This window comes from Quercus suber, unplaced genomic scaffold (genome assembly GCF_002906115.3).
Source record: "Quercus suber isolate HL8 unplaced genomic scaffold, Cork oak 2.0 scaffold_258, whole genome shotgun sequence".
In the NCBI taxonomy this organism is placed as follows: domain Eukaryota; kingdom Viridiplantae; phylum Streptophyta; class Magnoliopsida; order Fagales; family Fagaceae; genus Quercus; species Quercus suber.
This window is the reverse complement of record NW_027069714.1, coordinates 143566-155546: the sequence shown is the minus strand read 5'-3', so window position 1 is coordinate 155546 and position 11981 is coordinate 143566. Positions and strand designations below refer to the sequence as shown.

General features: G+C 35.0%; 2 protein-coding genes across 4 annotated transcripts; both read left to right on the top strand.

Annotated features, from left to right (window-relative positions):
- LOC112022361 (uncharacterized) lies at positions 1-4094 on the top strand. Its single transcript, XM_024054939.2, has 3 exons — positions 1-252; positions 1415-1941; positions 3485-4094. Exons 1-3 carry the CDS (start codon positions 3-5, stop codon positions 3743-3745), a joined length of 1038 nt encoding a protein of 345 aa, XP_023910707.2. The 5' UTR covers positions 1-2; the 3' UTR covers positions 3746-4094.
- Positions 4095-6687: 2593 nt separating this feature from the next.
- On the top strand, positions 6688-11550 carry LOC112000671 (casein kinase II subunit beta-1). 3 transcript variants are annotated; one of them, XM_024032829.2, is made up of 5 exons: positions 6688-7243; positions 9870-10088; positions 10403-10497; positions 10594-10759; positions 11122-11550. In XM_024032829.2, exons 1-5 carry the CDS (start codon positions 7000-7002, stop codon positions 11250-11252), a joined length of 855 nt encoding a protein of 284 aa, XP_023888597.1. In that variant the 5' UTR covers positions 6688-6999; the 3' UTR covers positions 11253-11550. The 3 variants fall into 3 exon arrangements, with proteins under 3 accessions (XP_023888597.1, XP_023888596.1, XP_023888595.1); XM_024032828.2 differs by having other exon boundaries at positions 6690-7243; positions 10388-10497; positions 10594-10756; XM_024032827.2 differs by having other exon boundaries at positions 6690-7243; positions 10388-10497.
- Positions 11551-11981: the final 431 nt, after the last annotated feature.

The following is an 11981-nucleotide window of genomic DNA, read 5'->3' as shown; positions in this document are numbered from 1 at the left end:
ATATGGCCATTTGGGCCCATAGAAGAGTCCCAAAACGCACCGACTCGTTCAATTGGAGATTTTCTTCATTTTTGGTCACCAGGAAAAGGAAGAGAGAGATGGTGAGCAGAGAAGGGATGGAGAGCATAACAGTGAGACTATCGGGCGTTGAGAATCTCTACTTCCCTCAATCCAATGCCATTTCCAATCATCCTTCTCACCGTAAGGCCGCCCTCCTAGACCTTCTCTCCCGCGACGTCGCCCTCTTCTTAGGTATCTCTCTCTCTCTCTAGTTTTCTGTTTGGTTTCTCGGAAACTGTTTTAGCATTCGATATACGAATGATTTACCTTAATTAGTTTGAATTTCCTGTCAATTCTTAAACCCTACTTTTCTGTTTTTTTTTTTGGTGTGTTTTCTTAGTTCTAAAGTTGAAAATCTTGGTTGATTTTTTTTTTTTTTTTTAATTCATTTTATTCTCAGCGACTAAACGCTGCATAGACTTTTCTCTCTTTTACAATCACTATATTCTGTTTGGTTGCTGAGGAAAGTAGGAAGAGAAAGGGGGGAGAAAATCTCTTACTTCTATGCTCTATGTCAGTGTAGTTTATGTAAATAAATTTATTATAAAGAAGAAGAAAAATCTAGCTCAGCTAAGCCTATTACTTAGGGCTCTATGACTGAGATAATAGGAACTCGGATTCTATCTGTGGTGTTGATGATTGACATGTTGATAGAGTAGAGATTTTTGTTATTTGAGGTTTCAATTCACTGCAAAGGTATTTAAAAAATGAATAAAAATCTAAGAGTAATTTCTATATGCATTTTTTATTTTTATAATTCATTTGTTTCAATAAGTGGGTATAGGGGGGATTTGAACCCTAGTTTTCCTCATAATGGAGAACAAAGTGCTCAAACACTTTGTTTGGGGTGTCGTACTGGTGTCATATCTGTGTCATACCAATGTCATACCCACTGTGTCATGTTATGAATTTTTAGGAATTGCTCGTGTCACTGTTTGGTACCCTTACCATATCCATTCCATGTTCCTGTCTGTGCTTTCTAGCCTACAAGGCTCTTGGCACTTATGCTTGGACTCTGTGAACGCAGAGAAAAAAAAAATTTAATTAGGAAGTTTATGTTTTACATAGTTTAAAGGTCATACGATTATAAATCTATCCTAAGGAAGCTAAGAATAGCATTACCCTCAATTTGAGTGGCTGTTTTCTTATCTCCTTTTTCTTAGACTTTCTTTATTTATTGAATGTGGAACTTCTAATTTTGGGTGGAGTTTTCTTACACTGCCTATGTACCTGACTCGAGGCCTCTCTTTGTGATGAATTTTTTTTTTTTTTTTTATAATTAGTTTTCAAATAGGTAAATAAATAAATAGATTCCAATTTCACTGATTCCCTTTTCATTGATGTATTGACTCAGAAAGATATGGATCACAACTGACATCCAATGAGCTTCAAGAATTTGATGCACTTAAAGAAGATTATGAGATCAATTGGCACTTAAAGCACCTCAGAAGTGTAATGAGTCCAACATCAGAGGAGTTGAAGTTGAGGTCAGTGACAGTGAAGAACCGGAGACGAGCCTACTTGGATAAACTGATACACGATGGGCAATATTTCTCAGAGGATGCAATGAGGGAAAGAGAACCATATTTGCATCATGAGTATGTAGGCAAATATCAGGATCCAACAGGCAGGAGCATGGCAAGACCGGGGGAGCGGTGGTCGGAGACGTTGATGAGGAGATCAGAGGAAGCATTTTTGGTTGCAAAGATTAGAAGGGAGCAACAGAGGTTAGGTGTGGCTGAGAGGGACTGGATTGGTAATGATAGAAACCAGGAAGAAGAAGAAGAAGAGGAGGAGGAGGAAGAGGAAGAGGAAGAGGAGGAGGAGGATGAAGAAGAAGAAGAAGCCAAGAAGGCTGATGGAGCTGCAAATTCTGCAGAGGTATTTTCTGGGTTTATTTTTATTTTTATCCATGTCAGTGAATGACTTCTATTTTGTTTATCTAAAGTTGTTCACTAAATATCTGGAGGGTTGATTTTGGATTTTCCACTATTTTACTTAACCAGCTAAGCCTTTCCTAAAACATGCAGTCAGACAATTGATATTAAAATTATTATAGTGGCACAATTTGAACTTTCTCCCTTGCATATTTATAAATGGAAAATGCAATGTACATGGTGTAGATTTTTTTCAGATGCTCAGAAAATGAAATACAAAAGCATCTTATCTTGGAAGCCCAGTAAATTTAATGTTTTGATATATAGGAAACTTCTGCATAGAATAGTCCGCATTCTGTCTTCAGTATTTTAACATTAGCATGATCTTTTAATTTTGAATTTTGAATTGTTATATAATTATTCATTGTCTTCTTACTATTTTTTTTCAATTAATTATGAAATCTTATTTTCTTGCTGTCTAAGTTGCTCGCTTATACCGTTGATTTCTGAAAGGGTATAGATTTAAGGTAATGTTGTTTTTGAGGATTTTGTTTTACTCACAGTTACTTAAAATCGGAATGTTGTTGGGAAAAATGGGGCACACTATGGGTTCTTAGCTATAACAATTACTGGTCTTCCTTCATTCCTTCATTGTCTAGAATAGAGAAACGTAGCAAATAGTTGACTTTGTTTTTCTATTGCTCCATCATAGACTAATTCTGATAACACCAGTTCGTGTCTATTCAACATACAGGGCCTCAGGCTTATAGAGCTATCAGATTTTCTTTGTAATATATACCCTTAAGTTTGTTTAAATTTACTATTGCAATGTTAGATTGGCTATTTCCATGACATTATTAAAGAGAGAGAACTAGTCAAATAGTCTCTACTTGTACTTTCCAAATGAGTAACAAATTTATGGATTCATGCAACCCGAAGCATAATTATGATTTTTAGTAGTTACGTCTATCTTTTTTTTTTTTTTTTTTTTTTTATCTGTAAACATAACCAGCAATACAGTCTGTAGGAAGTTGAGTAGGAAGTTTCCTTTGTAATGTATTGTAAGAGTGAAATACAGTCTGTAGCATTTCATTAATTGTGGAGATACTAGTTAAGATAAGATCTGAGTTGGCAACAGGTCAGAACAGGATCTGAGTTGGATAAAAGCTTATCCAGTAATATATGTTTATTAAATTGAGTCAAATTGGTTGGTTCTATTTCAATTCCAGTCCATGAGATTCAATTATTTAACTAACCAAAAGAAATGTGAATAAATTACTCATTCCTTAGTGAACCCCTCCATGCCTTGATTGGCCCTTCTTGTCATATATAACGAGGATGTTAACAAAGAAAATTACTCAGGCCATCAGAAGTAAAGAATTATGACACTAGTACTACTTGGTGGGTCCTAGACGTTCTGTGTATAGATTATTTATAATTTAAATTGTCTTGCTGTACCTCATTAAACTTGCCAAATTTTGATCTGTAAACATAACCAGCAGTTTGATTCTGACTGACATTTTGAGATTTTGCCTTGTCACTTATAGATGGGCTCGGATCATCGTGATGATGCAATCAATGGTGCCCACTCCACTGAAGAACAACACAATGAGAGAGAAACTTTATCTGCCGTGGAGATGCAAGATCAGATGGATCAATTCACTTATATCATGCAGCAGAAGTTTCTGTTAGGGGAAGATCATGAACATTTAGATTATTCAAAAGTAGATAACGATGAGACCCTGGATGATCACTGGCAAAGAGAAGCCAGCCATGATGCTGAGGAAAAGTATTTCGCTGAGGACTGAGGAGGATGGAAGCTGCATTAACTTTATGTCGTTCGCCATAGCTTCTCATTTAATCTTTGTTTTCTAACTAATGGTCTGTTTGGATTGAGAGAGAGGGAGGGAGAGTAGAGTAAAGTAAAGTAGAGTAGATTTTGCACAAAATTAGCTTATTTTTAGCCAATTTTACTCTATTCCCCTCCACTCCCGCTCCTTCTTTCCTTCATCCAAACATGCCATAAGTCTTTGGCTGAGATTTGCATGTGTAATTACATGTCTTTTTTTGTGTGTAAATGATATGTGACTAGCTGCTTGTTTAGACTTCCACTAAGCGCTTAAATCGGAATAAAATCAATTCAGATTCCGCACTTAATATTCTAGCAGAACAAGTTGGTAGAAAGTGAACAATTTGAAAGGACCCTAGATGGCTGGGAAATTATTCAAATAGTCCAAATAGGAATCCAGAACAGTGAACAGGTTGCATTAAAAGTTATGCGATAAGAAGTCATTAGAGAAAGAGATCAAGATCAAGTTATACTAGGTTATTATAGAGAATACATACAGAGAGGGAGAGAGAAAAAGAGATCAAGATCAAGATACACCCAAAGTGAGTAATTGAAATATATGTTCTCTTTGAGCGTGTTAACTGTTAACACCTCAAATTTGAAATTTGATATTAAACTTTTATTAAACTTTGATCATATTAATATCATAATTATATATAAGAAGATAGTGTAATTTAATGGTGTCGATGCAACACGTTTAATTAAAAATTATTGAATGATATAGGAGTTGGGATTCTTTTAACTAGGAAGACCACAAAAGTCGGAATGTATCTTTAGCTTTTGTCTACACAAACACCAACATCAGTTGTTGTAAAATTGGTTTCTCCCTGAAGACTAGTGACACTTCAATAATAGAATTAGTTAGGTTTGGAATTTTTGGGAAATAATATAGTAACTTTTGGGTTGGAAAGGCCGTACCTCTTCTTTCTAGTGGTGCCTTTTATACTTGTGGAATGTATTTCCCTCACCTCAATTTTCTCTTATTGATTTATTGATTTGATGCTTGTCATTCTCATTTGGCCACATCCTAATCTAGAATAATTGGGGATCCAATGTTTTGACCTACCTAAAAAAGGGGAGGGAGCATATCACATAACATTAAATAAAACAGATGGTTATTGGGTATAATTCTCTTATTGATTTATTGATTTGTTGCTTGTTATTATCCTAATTCATGGACAATTGGGCGATCTAATGTTTTGACCTACCTAAAAAGTGAGGAGCATATCGCATAACATTTAATAGACAAAAGGTTATTGGGTATAATAAATGTAAAAATGATTCGTATTTTGCATGACCAATACTACTTTTTAGGAAAAGTTAAGATGATATAATGAGATTGTCAAGATAATCTCCCCGAGTCCTGCCTTATCAAAATTAAAATGATTTACAGTTAATAGTAACTTCAGTTAGTCTTGATTTCATGATGTTGAGATATGTTATGACCCTCCGCAACAAAAATTACACTAGGCATATAAAGATAACACAATAAAACTAAGGAATTTGTGGCAATTCATTACAGGCTGAAGCTCCAGTCAGAATGCACGTACATTTTCAATGGTGTTAGATAATTTGTGGACGCATGTTGCAGAAAGTACTGTACAGCAGCATACAACTAACACACCAATCTTTGCTTTATAGGCAAATGGGGTGGAGCTGTGTTTCGTTCTGTAGAAAAATGTGCAACATTTATATCATGGTTTTTTTTTTTTTCTTCTTCTGAATAATGCAGTTTGCACGGTTTATTGAATTTGTAGGAGTAATCAAAGCTGAAGCACTATCAAAACATACTTTGCACGTGAAGGTTTGGTGATTCCACAATTATCAGAAAACTGGACCCCTCTCCAAGAGAATGTTTAGTACAAATTTCCCAGCTATTCTGGTTTTTTTGGGTCCCCACTTACTTCTTTAATTATTAATTATTGCACCCCAGTTTTTTTTTTTTTTTTTTTTGTCAATATAAACATAACAAACGTTAATCACGAAGGACCTAAGGAAAAAAAAATCTCCACCAACTCACCAAGAGTCTCCATCGCAAGACGTTATAAAACTTTCACATGCAACCATTCTCATCATACATACGGTGAAACTGACACGTGCACAACACCTTCTTATTGGACCCAATAAGATCAACAACTCTGTTTTAACAGTTTAACAATTAATATATAATGTGATTCTCAAAATAAATAAATAAAAACATAATGTTTTATAATTATTAAAATGACAAATACGGATTAATTAATATATAATAATAAAAACAATTTTTTAAGAGTACAAATAGAATTTCAAATTTATGTCGTCTACTTAAAAAATGATTTTCTTTATCATCAGTTCAAAACATTAGTGGATTTATTTTTTTGTGTAGGCATTTTTTAAACCATAAATTTTTCGATCAAGAACAATAAACAAACTTTACCAATAATGCTATCTAAAAAAATGTAAAAACCATACAAAAATAATATTAACATATTAATCATAATTTATCAATTTATATAACGAAAAATGTTATGTTCATAATATTTTACAATAAATTATAAGTGATAAGTTATTAACTGTTATGGGCCGTTATCATTATTGTAAACAAAAAAAGTAATTTCAGTGATAGGTTACATTATAACCAATAACAACTTACCGTAACACTGTCCTTTATATCAATTTTTTTTTTTTGTTTATTTAAAGAATCACTTTTTTTTTAAAGAATCACATGGTTTACAATTTACCAACCAAACAAACTATGGGGGCAAAAAAAAAAAAAATGTTGTGACTAGTTTTGACCGTTAATAAGCTATGATTTTTTTTGATATGATGGGGGCAAGAAAGAAAGAGCCAATCAAGTGCCACGTGTCCAATAGCTGAATAAACAAAATCTAAAACAAGCTCTGTACTAAAAAAACATAAGATCCCTGCTATAAAAGGCAAGGTGTTCTCCGCGCCGATTTATCGGCTACCACGCTCCGAACTGCTCTCATTTCTCTCTCTTCCCAGCTGAGACCTCCTTCTCATCACAAAAATAAAGAAACCATCTCTCTCTCTCTCTCTCTCTCTCTGATTCTGTAAATACAAAATCCCCTAATTTCCACAAACCCTAGGGTTTCCCTATTTTCGTATATGAGATATCAATCGAAACGATGCCGTTTTGAGCGCGGAACACAGTGAAAGATAGAGAGAGAGAGAGAGGGGTTGATCGGAGAGAAAGGAAGGGTGGGGGCAAAGATGTATAGGGAGAGAGGGGTCGGAGGTTCGAGGTCGGAGGTCGGAGTCGGAGTCGGAGTCGGGCCCCAGCTCGATCGGAAGCAACGGATCAACGAGGCACTCGATAAGCAGCTCGAGCGATCCTCGCCGTCCACCTCCAGACCTTCGTTGATCAACGGCAAGGATAAGTCCGTGTTCATGCCTAAACCTCCACCCGATCACAGAGACTCTCTCCCCAACAGCAACAACAACAATTGCTCCGATGGTATATAACACACACACTCTCTGTCTCTCTCTTTTGTAATAGAATCTGAGAAATCTGAAACTTTGATTCTTTTTTTTTTTAAATAATAATTGTCTTTTATACTTCGAATTATGAGTGTGTTGAGCTTTTTTTGTGCTTAGATTGGTAAGTTTTGGAATTGTTTTTAAATTTAAAGTTTTGGGTCTTTTAAATGTGATTTCTTATAGTAAGGAAAAATGGGTTTCAGTTGTTTTTTTACAATCTTTATGTGATTTGCTTTCTGAGCTTAGATTTGTAAATAAATAAATAAAAACTAGTAAGACTGCTTAAGAAGAAAAGAATATTCCTTCAAATTAGAGGGTAATTGTCGTCACAATGAAGCAAAGGAGGTTAATTATAGTTGGAGCTCTAAGTCTCTCTATGTTTTATTTTTAAGTATGGTATCTTTTATGAAAATTTCAAGTGAATACTTGTGATTGTATGTTGTCGAAGAGATTTTTGCGTGTTTTCTTTAGATTATGCTGCCGATAGTCAAAGACATTTCAATCCATTATTGTTGATTTCCCTTTCCTATTACTGAAAACGAAAGGATATTTCAGCTATGATGTCTGGTAAAGTTAATCCGTTGGCTTTAGAAATCAGTGATACAAACTGGACTGTTAAACAAAGCTGGAGATCATAATAGGCCAGACCCGTATGAGAGAAAGTCAGTGTATAGCCTCAAATGGTATATTTTGGAATGGATACTTCATACTTCCTTATTTTTATCAGCAACTCGCTATTCAAGTCAAGCTCATGAAATAACTTTTTGGGGAAGCGAAGGTTAGGCTTTTGAGTTTCTGACATTCTATTCATAGAACATGAACCGCAACATCATTTGACCAAGAAGAGGGGATAGAACTAGAAATTTAAACTTTTACATGATAAGTTATCGGTGTATATCTTGTATATGTCCTGTGTATTAGGGTTGTGCCCCTATTTTTCTTTTTAATATAAACATTACTTATCAAAAAGAACTGAAAAGTATAAATTGGTACTTCTCTTGAATCAACAGGAGCTATGGCTTATGAAGAGCACACATGGTCTTATTGTACACTTTGGTTTTAGTTTCTATAAAATCAAAGACAATGGTGTCTGTCCAAACTTTAAAGGAGGAGACAGTAATACCTACAAAGGCCACTAGATATTCTGTCAGTCATTTTTATGGTATTAATTATTAAAGGAAAACTATGACGGAACTCTATGTATGCTGGTCCTTTTGACTATAATATGATTGACAGTCTCCCACTTTCCTAGTGGAGATGCAATTGTCACTTGTTGGATAACTTAAATTTTGATCTCAATGCATAGAGATGAAGAGGAATAACTACCTGCTTTCTGCCAGCATTAACAATGTCAACCAGCTGGATTATTTTCAGATCATATAAAGACCGAAATTATAAAATGGGTTTATCATTCATATAGAAATTCTGCTCAAGGAGGTGTGCTTTATCCATGGGTGCGCCCCCCCCCTAAAAAAAAACACCCCCTTTACTTCTTTTTATGTCCTTTTGTGTATTTTGATTGCATGGACACAAACATGGGGCATATATAGGTTATGAAATTGGCATGTCTTTGATTGGAGAAGGATGCATTGATAAAAGGACTATGTTTTTGTTGTAAGATATCAACACAGGTCTGTGTACTTGCATTGGTGCCCCCTCCTGTTGACGCCCATACTCTCTGTGTGTACAAAAAGTAAACTTCATCCAGAGGTTTCTAGCCATTTGATGTAAATTTTTAAAGGGGATGAAGATATCTGGTAAACATTTCCCATTTTATGCTGGTATCATGAGAAAAGGGCACTGCATTTCAAGGAATGGAATTTACTAAATAGCCAAACATTATATAAAGAACCTTGCTAAAGTTCGTGGCTATATTTGACAAGAAAGTAATTTTAATAAATTCGATTGTTATAACGGGAGGGTAGGGATTTTAATTGTAGATGTCTCAATTGAAAACACTAGGAGGTTCCAATTGAGTTGCAAGACTCTTGGAAACAAGAAAGGAATTAGATATGCTACTAAGATGGCATTGCTATTTTTAATGGCTTACAATGGGGCTTTCATATTATGTTTTATAGTTTAAATTTTTATATAAGTATAGATGTATGAATAGGATGGTAACTAATTGTTTTGTAATCTTTGGCCTCTGCCTCAGTGATCTAAAGGAACTTCTACATAATTTATGTAACTACAACTTCCCATTCTTGTTTTAACTTTTAAGTGCAGTTTTTAATATTTTGAGAATGAGCCATTTTACAGGTTAGACTGTGTTGTGCGTGCAATATGCATTCTTTTCTATATAATATGTAGATCATTCAATTACAACAGTTTATTCTTGATTAGGTTTTTGCAACTCTTATCGGTTTTTGTGCAATTACACTGCATTCTCCCTAGTTAGTTACTTCCTGAAAGAGAGTACCTGGTCTTTGTTGAGTAAATATTTCACACACCCACGCACACTATGTATACTTGTATTGTATTCTACATGGTCTGGTCCTGTAAGTTTTTCATATCAAATTTTTTTTTTTTCATAGCAAACTATTGATTGTTCGCAACCATTCTCATCAATTCTCTGATTTACATGTTATCTACATTGACTGCAGAGGAATCTGAAACAGACAGTGAAGAATCAGACGTTAGTGGCTCTGATGGAGATGACACATCTTGGATCTCATGGTTTTGCAATCTGCGAGGAAATGAATTCTTTTGTGAGGTGGATGATGATTATATTCAAGATGATTTTAACCTTTGTGGGTTAAGTAGTCAAGTTCCTTATTATGATTATGCACTTGATTTGATTTTGGATGTTGAATCTTCTCATGGTAAGCTTACATCTTGTCTTCAGAAATTGTTGTTCTTATGCGTTAATACATAGTGATGATTATTTCATTCATGTTGAAGTTGTTAAAGTTAATGCTTGTACTATGTTTGAGTTAGTCATGATATTGCTGTATTGTTTTATGATAGCTCTTCTTTCTCTCTTTTTTGGGTGGTATCTGATGTCCGGACAATTGTTCTTTGAACCTGATATTTTAAACTAAATGGTGGAGTGGTTTTAGTCTTCACTCATTTGATAGTCAGTTTTGTATGATGGGCACTTTGCCATGGTTGAAATTGGTAGGTGATATGTTTACAGAGGAACAGAATGAGCTAGTTGAATCAGCAGCGGAGATGCTTTATGGTTTGATTCATGCCCGATATATATTGACAAGCAAAGGAATGGCTGCTATGGTGAGATTGTAACTCTTGATTGTCTGTGACATTTTCATGCTTTCATATTCATCAAATTTGGGTCTGGCTAGAATCTCAATTTTGGAACTTCTACAGTTGGAAAAGTACAAGAACTATGATTTTGGGAGATGCCCAAGAGTTTACTGCTGTGGGCAACCCTGCCTCCCAGTTGGTCAATCAGACATTCCTCGGTCAAGCACGGTAAAAATATACTGCCCCAGATGTGAAGATATCTACTACCCTCGATCCAAGTATCAAGGTAGTATCCTTTTATATTGTTGAAATATTTCATTGCTTACTGCATATATCCACTGGTTGCAATATGTGTCTCATGAATAGGCTCCCCTCCCTCTTTTCCCACTTTATCAGTTGCCTGTAAGTTTTAATGGCTAGAGGCTAGTCCAAAAGGCTCTTCTTTATAAAGGTTCCCTGTGTTATAAAATAAATAAATAAATAAACACTAGAATAAGTGTGATCATCATCATCATCATTGTTGCTGTTGTTTTTGTTTTTGTCATGAAAACAACATTAATACATATTTGGGTGTCCAATTCATTTTTAATGGCCGAACACTATGTGCCCTGGGGTTTTAAATATTTCCTAAGTTTCTTTAACTCTATCTAGACATTGATGGGGCCTATTTCGGAACCACATTCCCCCACCTCTTCTTGATGACATACGGGCACCTCAAGCCACAGAAGGCAGCACAGAGCTATGTTCAACGAGTGTTTGGATTCAAGATTCACAAGCCATGATGCTGGAATTCAAAACTCTCATTGGGCTGAGAGTTCATGCAAGTCTACTGCTTAGCTTTTGTGTGGAAGCTTTTAAGAATTCAGTGGAATTTGCAAAGTTTCCTTAAAATATGACATTTACCTTCCCCTACTTTATGTGTTCTGGAAAAATACTGTAAAGCCATGTGCAACCATTACAAGCAAGAATTTAGTTTCAATTTTAGATGTTTATCAGTAATCTTCTCTAGAACTATTTCATTTTTGGTAGTGTAGGTAATGAAATGGCCTTGTAGTGGATTGTTCCGGTGTTGCTTTTCTATTCTGGCATTAGCTTGGCAGTGTGTGATTGTTGGCAGTTATAAGTTAGAATTCCATCGTATGCTCAGATTCATCATTTTGTACTTTCTCATTAATTTTCTTACAGTTGAAGTTGATAATTTAAAATTTAATGCTGAACTCCGCAGTTGGATGTATGCACTTGTTGAAGTATAGCGTTATATTCATGTGAATAGAGATATGGTTTTCTTATGCTTAATGTAGTTCTACTCTCTAAATATTCTACTTGTCACCAAGAGTCCTGTAGTTCAGTTGTAAAGCCTACTCTCCTTTGTTAGACGAATTAGTGTTCGAATCCCTTCCCCCATTTTTGTAACTATGTCTGCATGTCAAGAATTCTGCCTCTCTCTCTCTCTCTCTCTCTCTCTCTCTCGCTCAAAAACCTTTTGAATATTTTTAGAATGGAGGGAGAAG